This window comes from Cyclopterus lumpus, chromosome 8 (assembly GCF_009769545.1).
Source record: "Cyclopterus lumpus isolate fCycLum1 chromosome 8, fCycLum1.pri, whole genome shotgun sequence".
In the NCBI taxonomy this organism is placed as follows: Eukaryota; Metazoa; Chordata; class Actinopteri; order Perciformes; family Cyclopteridae; genus Cyclopterus; species Cyclopterus lumpus.
In genome coordinates, this window is record NC_046973.1 from 13,844,518 (window position 1) to 13,856,910 (window position 12,393).

The following is a 12,393-nucleotide window of genomic DNA, read 5'->3' on the forward strand; positions in this document are numbered from 1 at the left end:
TTATCGAGGCCTCACACTTACCAATGCACATTAATACATCACCAGTGATTGGTCACACATCGGAAACACCTTCCAATGCAGTGAGAATCAGAAAATATATACAAGCAGCATGTCAACAATGACTAAAAGCTTTTCACTGCTGTGCACTCGTCTAGAGTCTTGTCAGTTCAATAAAATGCTCCATGTAAAACAGCAGGTGTGACCGTTCTGTTCAGCTATGTAGCTCTTATCCCAGAGTGACTCACCTCGTGAAGCAGAATCTCAGTGACTCAATATCAGACATCTAACGTCCATATTTGGCTCACACAAGTGTTATGCCATACTCAGCTGAGCTTGTCTATGGCGGCCCCAGTACCGCTTACCTGGACAACATTGTTTGCTGCTCATCTTCTTTCTTCCCCAGCAGAACTTTCAGTTCCTCTGTCTGGGCCTGAAGCTCGCCGATCTGGTCCTGGAAGTCGGACGTCTCGCCATCCAGCTTCCTCTTAGCCTTCTCTAGCTCCTGACGGGTCTTCTCCTCCTTCTTCAGTCTCTCTAAATTAGAAAAGAGAGGATGTGGTGGTTTCACAAAACACAAAGAAACGTCTTTTCCTTGTGGATTAAAATAACTCTGCGGGTTATTTTTTTCTCCCACTTTACAATTCTACGAATTCTGCATTTGACGTCACTCTTTTACCCTCCAGGTCGACCATCATCATCTCCTGCTTGTTCTTGACCTTGCTCAGGTTCTTGGCCTTCTCTTCCTCTTCGGCTAGCAACGAGGTCATCTCGTTGATGCGGTCGTCACACAGCTTCTTTTCCTGAAGGAGAGCGATGCAGGAAGCTTAGCGCACAGCTAGCCTGTCAACTCAGCATCAACGTGATATAAATGATATGGAACTTCTGCCTGTATGTGCAGAGAAAAGCCTCTTGGAGACTGAGAGACCCTCCATCTCTAATTCGAAACGAACCATCACATGTTGACACAATACCTCTTTCCAGCCAAAACCTTGTAGAGGTTGTAGACCTGCAGAATATCTCTCCGTCTCACCTTGAGGAATTTGGAGTTCTGGTCTTCTAGTAACAAAATGTCCTCTTCAGATTTCTTCATTTTGGCCTCAGTCATCACTTTCTCCAGCTGCAACTTCTGCCGGGCAGCCTCCTCTTCATCCAGCTGTTCTTCCAGGTCCTACACACACACACACACAATCATAGTAGCAAACATATTTCAGTAATTTGAAATAGCAATATTTAGAAATACATTTACAAGAGTGCAAACATTGTTTTTCAGTAACCAGTACGTCCATGGGACACACCTGGATATGGGACTGCATCTTCTTCTTCTCGTTCTGCGTGCCCTGGGACCTCTCCTCTTCTTCCTCCAGCCGGGACTCCAGGTCATGAAGGATTTCCTCCAGCTCTTGCTTTTTGGAAGCCAGACGAGCTCTCATCTCCTCAGCTTCCGCGAACAGCTCTGTCTCTGCCTGCAGCTGCTCGGCTAGGATGTTCTTCTCCTCAATTAACTACACATCCCCCAAAAAAATGTCAACGATTAATTGAACATCCTAAAAAAAAAAACCTCTACATTTTGTTTTAATTTGGTACCGACGTTGCAGTTGTGACTGACCTGCTGGTGTTTCCTCTCCATCTCCACCAGCTCTCCCTCCACCTTGGTCTGCTTCTCTTTCACCTTGACCAGCTCCTCATCCTTAGCCTGCATCTCCTCCTCCTGCCGGGTCACCTGCAGCAGAGGCTTCACCTGCGGGTACGGATGAAGGCAAATGTTTCAGGAGATCATTTAGGAGATTAGTGACCTCGAGAGTCAAACAAACGCCATGACAACTAACACGTACAAACACACAAACCTTGGTGAAGAGTCTCCACCACTGCCAGTGACGAAGCTTCAAGTAGGCAGCGCAGTTCCTCTGGAGAACCTTCAGAGCACTGAGCTGCTGCTGCTTCTTCGCAAAGGCCCTGAAGCATTACAGTGAGTGAGGAAGAGAACAAAGACTGAGTGAGACAACAGCAAAATCTTCTTTTTATGTTCAGACATATAGAAAGAGCGACCCTTACTTGCGTGCCAGATACCCCCGGCAGACGGCCTGAAAGTAAATAATGATGTCAGTGATCTTCAGGTCCCTCTCTTCTTCCAAGTGGGCCAGGACTCCGGCCCTGAAGAAGATCTTGCTCTGGCCGATACGGAACAGGTTGCCGTCCAGCTCCAGGGCTTTAATCTATCAAACACAGGGAGACATTGAACTACTGGAGGTAACTGAAGGAAAAACTGCTTGGTGTAATTTGAATGAATAATTCACAAAAATAAATTATAATAAAAGAGGACTCTTGTTTCAAATGTGAGCCTTGTGACCTCTGAGGCAGCAGTCGAGATCATTTCATTTGTCCTGAGCTGAGACCCAAGTCCTTACCATTCTCTCACAGGCCTGCTTGCCGTCCATGAAGCCCTTGGGAATGGCATTAGGGGTGAGGATCTCATACCTGGACACAGAGACCAGCATCATGTCAGAAGAAGACATTTTCTCTCTGAAACACTTTTATCTCTGTGACATTCTATTTATGACTATTCTGTTTATCTAATGTAATTGATTCTGTGTTTTATATCATACTAGCTAAGTTCACATTACAACATTACCTCTGTCTGAACTCCTGGAAGACGATGCGGTTGGGGAAGCCCTGTCTGCAGATGCGAATCCCCTCCAGTACTCCATTACACCTCAGCTGGTCCAGAACCAGGTGGGGGTCCAGTTTACCAGCCTGGGGAAGAGGGAGAAGAATAAGGAGATGAAGAAGGTGCTGGATTAATACATTTCACTTAAACTTGAACGGGATGCATTTTATGCTGTAAACATGATTGTTGATATAAATCCACAGAATCTATAAATGTGGTCAGAGTAACATATAGACAGATTTAGTGGAGCAGTATCTCAGTCCAGCAGGTAGTGAGGGTCACTGGGACAATCTTAAAACTCACTCTTTTATCATGGTTCGGGATGATGCAGCGGACAAAGTTGGGGTTGGTGTTCCTCAGCGTGGCCATCAGCTTGGATAGCTGCTCCTTGTACAGCTGTCCCACGGTGCGGAACATGCCCTTCTTGGTCTTGTAGGCGGCGCCAAACGCCGTCTCATTCATGCCCGCAACCTGGTCCAGACCCACGATTCTGTCGACTGGCGATGAAAAAAACGATATGAAGAGATATGCATTAATGCAGATATATCGTGGTGCTGGTTTTACTGATGAATTTGTGTCGTGCTATTGACATGAAAGTAGAAAAGAGAAAAGCCAATGACTTGTAAGTCTTTTATCTGAATCCAATGTGGATATTCATCAAGAAACGTTACCAATAAAGGCTGAAGTCTTCAACTCTTTTCTTACGTTGTGATAAAGCATGAAGACAGACAATGATGTCACACCAGCTGTGATCCGAGATCATCAGCTGCTTTTAATCTATGGGCAAGATAACATAAGATGTCTCTCTGCTAACCCCTCAATATATAACATACACAAGCATATTGCTAAAACAGGGAAGCTATAAAACAATTTTCCATCATCTGCCGGATTAAACCTAAGGACACGACCCCATTAAGATTTGAACTGTTCAACCTGCAACTGGCTCGTCTGTTAATAAAAAGGATTGATGAGTGGACCAGATGTCTGGCGTGCAGGTGCCTCAGATATTCCATTCTCTCATAACGTATAAATACCAGCAAGTAAGAATTTAAATCAATTCTAGATCCAGCTCTTCTTCTTCCTCTAAATCAATGTGGACGCTGCTATCTCTTTCCATCTGCTGTTGGCTCTGACGCACATGCTCTAGGTTAAGCCTGTTAAAAAATTTTTTCAAATAACTATATCATTTATCGGTGGATCGGTGGACTGCAATTGACGGCAGCTTTGCATAGACTACATTTCTATTTAGTGGATACTTTTTATTTTTAGGTGTGGTGACACATTCTCTAAGCATTTAGTACAATCAGTCCGGTTTCCTTACTGTACCCCTTTAGCTGGCCTAAAAGAGTTTTATAATCCAGATGCCCTAGCCCATTTTACATTCTAATTCTCTGAAAAAGGCATGCCTTACCTGGCTTAAAGCAATATTTGTTGTATTTATTTAGAGTTAGCCACCAGCACTCATGAAAGAATGAAATGTCTTGGTGTTCTTTTAGCCATGCAAAGCCAGAGTGGATATTTTTAGAGGGGTGCACAGTGCAGCCAGGACAGGACAGGGAACCAATGATCCCTCCAGCACAGAGGATGAGGAGAAGCCAGTGCGACACCGGGTTAAATGTTACTATTGTTCACCTGGAGCTTCATGGAGCCCAGACACATTGTCATAGAAAGAGGCTCTCTGAAACGTCTGAATGTCTACAGCCACAGAGACACGGAAAGAGAAAGAAGACGAGAAATAAAGTGGGCAGACAATCATTCACACACCCACAAACATACATTGCACACGCATTAATTAGCTTACAAAAAGAGGACTGAAGAGTATATGTCAGTTCATGCATTGTAATAATACAGAACAAGTATATTAATAAGCCAGTGTTGGGTTAGCTGAACATTTATCGGGAGAAAGATTAGTACAGAAAGTGTTATATAACCATTTTGCTTTCCATTGAAACTATCTGGCGTTCCATAAAGAAACAAATGTCAAATAATAAGAATGGCTACGAAGGCGGACTGCATGAAATATTAACAGTGCACTCACTGGGGGAGAAAAACCAGGATTAGCAATACTCTTCATGTTTTTGCTGCAAAACTCATCCCACATTAGAGTAACCATCAAGCACACTGCTGAAAGAAACTGACAGGAATTGTGAGAGAACGAAGGATATATTTCCCTTTTTTCACCAGTCCGTTGTTTCTTTGTAGAGTCTACGGCCACCCTAGTGGCTTTGTAGGGCTGTATTCAGGCACAACTGTGCTCTCAGCTAAGTGCAGATGAGGCTGATGGTAATGTCGTTAGGTCGGCAGGATATTTGGTCATAAACCAAAGAATTGAGACACATTTTGCCCTAATGGTGAAAAGTTAAGCGTCGCCAAAATGATTACAGTTCATCAACATCTCAGCCAAATGTGATGACAATCTATTATATAGCTGTTGAGACATTTCTCACACCAACATACATGTTGAGAGACTCACCGTCTTTCCAGAGCTCAGCCACAAACTTGTCAGTCGACTGGTGCAGCAGCGTGGCCACGTTGTCATTCAGGGGATCCATGTTCTTCATAAGCCACTCGTCAGCTTTATAGTCCACCTGGAGAAACACCGCGACAACAACACAATGTTCCACTGCGTTACCATTGCAAAGCTCAAACACACACGCAGGCATCCTGAAGGAATCCTGTATCTACATAAAGCTCCTCCAATCTACTTTACACCTGGTGGATGTATTGTCTCAGGGCCACAGCAGGCAGACGGCTGCTCAGCAGGTCACTTTTTTCTGCTGGATCCTGGATATAATCCTTGTAACACAACTTCAATGCTGTAACGTTACGACCAAACCTTTCCTCACTTCCCCAGAGTCGAGGGGCTACAAAACCAGCGCTACTCTGCCGTTGCCTGTCTGTTTTCTCACTCAATGTTTACATTGGACAGGTTAAGTGAAGAGTGAAGAGTGTCTATTAGAGATGGAGATTTCAATATGATGAGCATAGTTTCAATAAATAACAATACATCATATTTTAATTGTTTTGTTCTGTGAGTCAATTCTGAATCTGCAACATAACCTGTTTCTGTCAAGTAAAGTTTTCCTCTAAAGTAAAAGTACACACGTAACTACCAGTGTGTACAGTTGAGTTGCATATTTTTTAAGTGCTTTAAGGACATTTTGTGAGTTATTTTGGGGTACCATGAGTTAGAATAGTAACACAATGCAATCTGATTAACATCTAAACACTGTGATGAAACTATAGGGTGAAGTTGACGTCTGCAGAAGTTGTTTGTATGAAGTTGTTGTTTCTCGAAAGCTGCGACCAGCAACATTTAAACATTTGGCCCGTTCTGAACAGACATGTTTCGAAAAGTGCACTGCAAAGGCTATAACGAATGATCAAATTAGTAATGCGTAATTCATGAACTTTGATACATGTCATCCACTCCTTTCCCTTCATTACTGTTACATCCCAGCGTTAAAAGTGTCAAAGAGAAAGATGCTCTTGCTTCACCCGTCTGCACCAGTCTGCGCGGTGTTTCTTAAACACCACACATTTGTTTTTCTTCCTCACGGTCAGTACCAAATGTGCTGTGTGTGCTAATAATAGATGCAATGAGTGGTCGAAAGTTCAGGAAATAAGTGACACACAACACTCATAACAAGAATCATTGATGGGTTGTACCTCAACTTAATATCACATTGCACCATATTATTTGCACATTATATATATTTGACTGACAGCACAGTCAGGTCTAACTGGACCACAGAGTGTTGATGGGATTAGTCTCTGTAACACGATGATGACTTTTACTTGGATGTGTTCCTTTGAACGTCTAAGGTACTACGAAGAGAGCACAACGTAATAAGAAATAATTGACACGGACCGCAACCTGAGACGAGGAATGTAAGAATTCCACATGGGTTTCATCCGAATCCGGGAAAAGCAAACTCACTGTGTTTGCACTTATTTTCATGTCATGCCGGGTTTATTTGACCAAGTTCAAATGTAACGCTGGCTCCAGTATCCAATGCGTGACATCGGGCTGAATCAGAGATTTTCACCTGTTTGTCATGGCAAGGCTTCGGGTCCAGGAGTGCAGTTTGGACATGAGCGACTGATGCTCTCCACCGTGTTCACATGCACGCACACGTGCAAAAGACGGGACGAAGAGACAAGTAATTAAACCACCGCTCCGGCGATGATCTCAGCTTTCACGCTGCGACTGACGAGCGCTCCTCTCTGGAATGTTGCGGGGTATCGTTTTCTCTTTACAGATGGCGGACCACCACACAGAGGTGAAAGTTGAAAGAAACGCCACGTTATGTAACCACCAGACACCAAAGACTCAATCGCACACCGATGCAAACCAGATGTGAGTTTCCTATAGTGGCTGTACGACAACCGGGCTATACTTTTTTAGGCAATGACCTGATTCACAGCGCCTTCAAGGGGGCTCAATATGTGCCTCTGAGAAAGGCTTCAAAAACAGAAACAGAGGCGTTAGGAAAAGACGTGGATGAATCTGAGGCAGTAGACATGAATAATGGTTTTCAAAACATGCCTGTTTGTTCAGAGAGTAGCAACAAGGTCCAACAAGCTACCGCTCCCAAGGGAGCGGTCAGATTGTAACACACTTTAATGGGCATGAAATACACACCTTTCCTGCGTAGTGAAAGATGCAGAAGTCCGCTTTGTCCTTGAGCTGTCGCGGCTTCTGAAACTTGGTGTGTGTGCCCTGCTCCTGCAGCACCTTGTCTATGAAGGTCTTGTCGGTTGCCTTGGGAAACCAGCACTCCTCGTCCAGCAGAGCGAGGATACCAGGGGGGTTGGTCTGAGAAGAAGAAGAAGAAACAATAGTTCAACACACGCATTCATATGCAGACACGCTTACAGTCACACACATAGATGGGGGAACACTGACCGGCCTCTCAATGAGGTCGATGCAGGGCTGCAGGTCCAGGCCGAAGTCGATGAAGCTCCACTCGATGCCCTCCCTCTGGTACTCCTCCTGCTCCAGGATGAACATGGTGTGGTTGAAGAGCTGCTGCAGCTTCTCGTTGGTGTAGTTGATGCACAGCTGCTCAAAGGAGTTCAGCTGAAAGGAAGCGTAAATAAGATGTTTGTTAGTTGTGGTGACTTGATTGACCTAAGGGAAAACCCAAATGATCAGATAACCTTGATCACTGGATTCTGTTTTGATCTACGTTTAAAGAAACAAAACATCAATATCCAGAAGGTAGTTTGAGCTTTGTTAGTATTAAAAACACCACAATCAGCACCTCAAAGATTTCAAAGCCAGCGATATCCAGGATGCCGATGAAAGATGCACCCTGCCGCTTGGTCCTGTCCAGGGCCTTGTTGATGCGGTGGACCAGCCAGCGGAACAGACGCTCATACGTTGCCTTGGCCAGGGCTTCAACGGCAAAGTCAGCCTGAAGGAAACAACCAGGTTGAGTAACATTGAAGGACGTAGGACCCGAAATAATACATAGCCCACTGAGCCATGAGTGGAACTGCACGGATATAAACTTTGTGTTGTTGTTGTTGATTTATCATGTACAAAAGTGAGGTGTACTACAAACAGAAATTAAATGATATGAATAAACGTGGAACAGAAACATCATTCTCATTGACGGAGTTAAATGGCGTCTTACCTGTTCTTTGGTCTGTGCCTTCTGGACGTAGTCTCGTCCCACTTTGATCCTCGGGGTGAGCATAGCTCTGGTGAACTCCATGACATTCATCCCAAGCAGGTGACAGAGCTTCTGCGCCACTGGGAGTGAAAGAAAGCAGGAGGCTCGTCACATATTGCTCCATATACATTTCAGATTCAATACAAAAACTGATTGATGTTTTTTTAAATAATAAGTTCAGAATCTGATTTAAGTTTGGTGTTAGATTCAAATAATTAAAATGAATTAAATTCTGAAAAACAACAGGGGCCGAGCTCTGTTTTAACAATCCAGGATATATGACCCAAAGTCTGCATATCCTGGCCGGGTGTTAATCCAGACATTACACGCATTCTAATAGAAGAAGGCACACAATCTAACTAGTGTTACCATGCTACTAAGAAAGTATGTGCTCACAGTGTGTGTGTATGTATGTCTGAGGAAGTGTGTGTGTGTGTGTGTGTGTGTGTGTTTACCTGTGTTCTCGGGCATGGAGGCCTGATCCGTGTTTCTCTCTTTCTTAAAGATAATGTTGCCAAACTGCAGCACTGCAGAGACCACCTTCAACATGCCTGGAGACGACGAGATAACATTTCAGACGTTAGGTCATGGAACAGCACGAGGAAACAAACGATTGAAATGATAAAAAGCGTTTCAGGGCACATCTGGAAAGGTCTACTCACAGACGATCTCGTCATGGGAGAAGCTCATGATGTGCATGGCATCGAGAGTCTCCTGGAAATTATCCTTGTCCTGCTGGCCAGGGATGGTAACGTTACCATTGGACAAGAACCGATAGTTGCTAAAGCCTTCGAGGAGCAGGTCCGCTGCAAAAGGGAAGGAAAAAGATGATTGTTATGTTATTTAATCAGTAGCCTCTTTCTTGTTCGTGGTGTTGAATTAGGATACTTTCTGTTTGTACAGTGTGTTAGGACCATGATGCATGTTGATTTACACTCGCAAGTCATTTTAATTGATTAATGGACGGAAACATTACAGTGAAGTATGTGTTACATTTGCATCCGTGCTCAAAATAGACAATTCGGTCGAGACTCAAAGGAGGAGAGATCAAGTGACCATTTAAATCCACGAGTTCATCAGACAAACGTGCTATCTAAACACGCTCTGCATCATCATGAAACAATGTACTAACAAGCTACGTTAAAAGTTAACGAGGGAAAAAGATTATTTGGCCGGTGCTAATTGGAACCAGCTTCCTTTAGCTCTCTTCCTCGCCTGAGGCAGACTGGCACATGAAACCTCTCTGTCATTGCCCTGGTGCTTTTGTTTAACCGGATAGCTCCACACTCACTTCGGAGGTGCTCTCCAGCCCCTGCCAGCAGGCGGTAGAAAATGTGGAAGGTCCTCTCATCTTTGGCCTGTCTGATGGCTCTCGACTTCTCCAGGAGGTCTGAGAGCAAAGGTTAAGGACTGACCACGAAATGACAGCATGGATAACAACAGGAAACTGATACTGTCCCTGTTGTTGTAGTCGATGGTAGAAAAAGATAACCACATTGTTGCAGAATTTCTGCTCATGCGGAGCAACAGGTCAAAAAAAACAAGATCTTAGAAGAATCTAAAGTCAAATATTTATTCCTTGTGCAGGTGTCACCTGTACTTCAACAAAGAAATATTTCCTGAAGGATCTATTATTATATAAAATGTGGTTTCTATAGCTCGGGGGCCGGCGTTGAGTCGTACAGCGGTGAGTCGTACAGCCTGACCACTGCTCTCTAAACTCAACGTGTACCGCGTCTTTCAGCTCCACGCGTTGTGTTTGAAACGACCCTCTGACCGTCTGCTCCTTTCAGACCGTCTCAAAGAGGATACAAGTTTCAATATTGGCCCCAACAATGTAGCCTGTGACGTCAAAGTTGACTCTGATGAACTTCCCCTGCAGAAGACAAGATGCATGTTTGTGTTAAAACTTTACAGGTCAATACAAACAAAAGGTCTATGATGTCAGAGTGTCCTGTGTCTTAGGTTTCATCTCCCTTTCAGCACATTGCATTTTTAAATATCACTTTGTGGATTCATGCAGATGACCGAGACACTGTCGAGAACAAAATATCTGTGAATGTGTGTCGACTGGGCCTCGTGATTCAAACACCGCGGTAGTTAGCCGTGGCCACATTGTTCACTTAGTCATTCAACATGACTAAGTTAAAAATGACTAAGTGCTTAGAGCGACAATAACAACATATTAAAAGTGCAGGAAAATGATGGTACTAGAAAATCAGGACGTATTAAAAATAAAACAATACCATTGATCATTTACATTTTTTGAAAAATTTTCATCAAATACAAATGTAAAGTTTCATAGTTTTTATAGTTCTTAACTTATATGTTGTCTACATGTTCTTTGTTGTTGTTGTTATCTGTTTTGCACTTTATTATTATTATTATTATTATTATTACTACAATCACTTTATGTTGGACAAGAGAGAAACGTACTTTCAGATCTTTTGTATGTTTGCACAAATGAAAGAAATGACGATAAAGCTGACTTTGACTTTAGGACTTTGATTTGAAATAAAAAGCCCCAAAAGAAATATTTGCAGAATGACATAAAACTAGAGGTCTTGGCTTTAGATTATTTACATTTCTTTGTAGAAATCCGTTCAGGCAACTGCACTGACAGATTTATGTTGGCTCCAGAGTGTTTCCTTTCAGGTTTACTATCTTTACATTTGGTCGAACTGTAAAAACAAATGATCACTTCAACAGGAACGGTGAACTCACGAAGCGTGATGAGTTGTCATTTTTCACTGTCTTGGCATTGCCAAAAGATTCAAGGATGGGATTGGCTTGCAAGAGCTGGCGTTCCAACTCACCCTGTGGAGAAAGACAGAGAGGTAAGAAGCAAACTAGCGGTCAAACATGTCTGGCAAAGAAAATCTATCACTGTTAATCCTATTTTCCAGTTTCTGCCAAAACAGGCTAAATTCCATCCTTCGAAAAAGAGAAAAATGTAGCCACGTTAATATGCTAAATCAATCTTTCAGACAGTCAGCAATTCATCATGGCTCTGTAGGCTCTACTTTAGTCAACTGCAGTACACTGTGATTTTTGTCAGGGGTACTCGACGTGTTGGTTCGGCCAAGATTACCAAACGGCTTGACGGAACTTGTAAAACCACAACGGCAACACAGCGAGCGTGTTTCCACATATGCCCGATAGCTGCGGTTAGTTTGGGTTGATTAGTGAGAGCCTTTTTCCGGTCTGCATATTCCTATGGTTATGATGATATGCCCTATAAATACACAAAGACTGTACCACCATGGCGGTAGAGATGGCTTCCTCCCAAATCTCAAAACCTGGATAGATATGTGGTTGGGACATTCCCTACAGCCCCAAAAACCTCAACATGCCCTACACATGACGCAATCTCCCCCATCCAGTGCAGTACATAAATAGCCCCCACAGCACATCACAGCCCGGCTTTAACTGCTCCAGGATGCTCCACAGGACTCCGGCTGCCCAGGGGGAACAGAGGGAATTGGCCAGCCAGAAATGGCCACTGAAAGAAACACTTGGACTACAGCGAGTCATTTGACCTGCAGCAGAGATAGAGCGGGGAAAGATGGCAAACGGACTTGTACGGCGCTTTTTGAGTCCTACGACTACTGAAAGTCACCCATTCATCGACATCCCCTAAAGAGAATGACTTATATGTGATCATATAACTTTCATCATGCCCAAAATGTCACCGACAGAAGGTGCTGCTAAAAAAAAGGAAACATGTAAACGTCATAACTGAAAAACAACATCATTATTTTGTGTTGACACACTGTGCTCTTGCAGAAAATTGTGAATAGAAGTGGGGAAAAATGATGTGTCTGGGTCCAGAATAAAGGTTTTCTGACAATAATCTACTCTTCTCGAGGTCTGCATACTAAATTGAATCTCTCGGGCCGGACGTGGCCAATATGGTCCCTAAGACAACATTTTGACATATTTGTGCAGACTCCTCATTCTTTTCCTGAATCATTCAGTTTGTGAATGACATAAAACAACACAGAATAAACAGGCCGTTTGTCTTCCTCACTGAGAGAAATATGAAAG

At 43.5% G+C, this 12,393-nt stretch overlaps 1 protein-coding gene across 1 annotated transcript in view; it reads right to left on the reverse strand.

The window, feature by feature from the left end:
• LOC117734855 (myosin-10-like) overlaps positions 1-12,393 on the reverse strand; it is a 45,182-nt gene that overhangs the window by 7,032 nt on the left and 25,757 nt on the right. Inside the window, exons 7-26 of the mRNA XM_034539158.1 lie at positions 11,071-11,163; positions 10,159-10,222; positions 9,638-9,736; positions 9,009-9,152; positions 8,802-8,897; positions 8,308-8,426; positions 7,933-8,085; positions 7,575-7,748; positions 7,311-7,484; positions 5,139-5,253; positions 2,969-3,162; positions 2,630-2,751; positions 2,406-2,475; positions 2,053-2,213; positions 1,845-1,953; positions 1,607-1,738; positions 1,296-1,502; positions 1,031-1,168; positions 677-800; positions 363-534 (exon numbers count right to left, since the gene is read on the reverse strand). Of these exons, the coding sequence (XP_034395049.1) occupies positions 363-534; positions 677-800; positions 1,031-1,168; positions 1,296-1,502; positions 1,607-1,738; positions 1,845-1,953; positions 2,053-2,213; positions 2,406-2,475; positions 2,630-2,751; positions 2,969-3,162; positions 5,139-5,253; positions 7,311-7,484; positions 7,575-7,748; positions 7,933-8,085; positions 8,308-8,426; positions 8,802-8,897; positions 9,009-9,152; positions 9,638-9,736; positions 10,159-10,222; positions 11,071-11,163 (2,660 nt within the window). The remainder of the gene's footprint in view (positions 1-362; positions 535-676; positions 801-1,030; positions 1,169-1,295; positions 1,503-1,606; positions 1,739-1,844; positions 1,954-2,052; positions 2,214-2,405; positions 2,476-2,629; positions 2,752-2,968; positions 3,163-5,138; positions 5,254-7,310; positions 7,485-7,574; positions 7,749-7,932; positions 8,086-8,307; positions 8,427-8,801; positions 8,898-9,008; positions 9,153-9,637; positions 9,737-10,158; positions 10,223-11,070; positions 11,164-12,393) is intronic.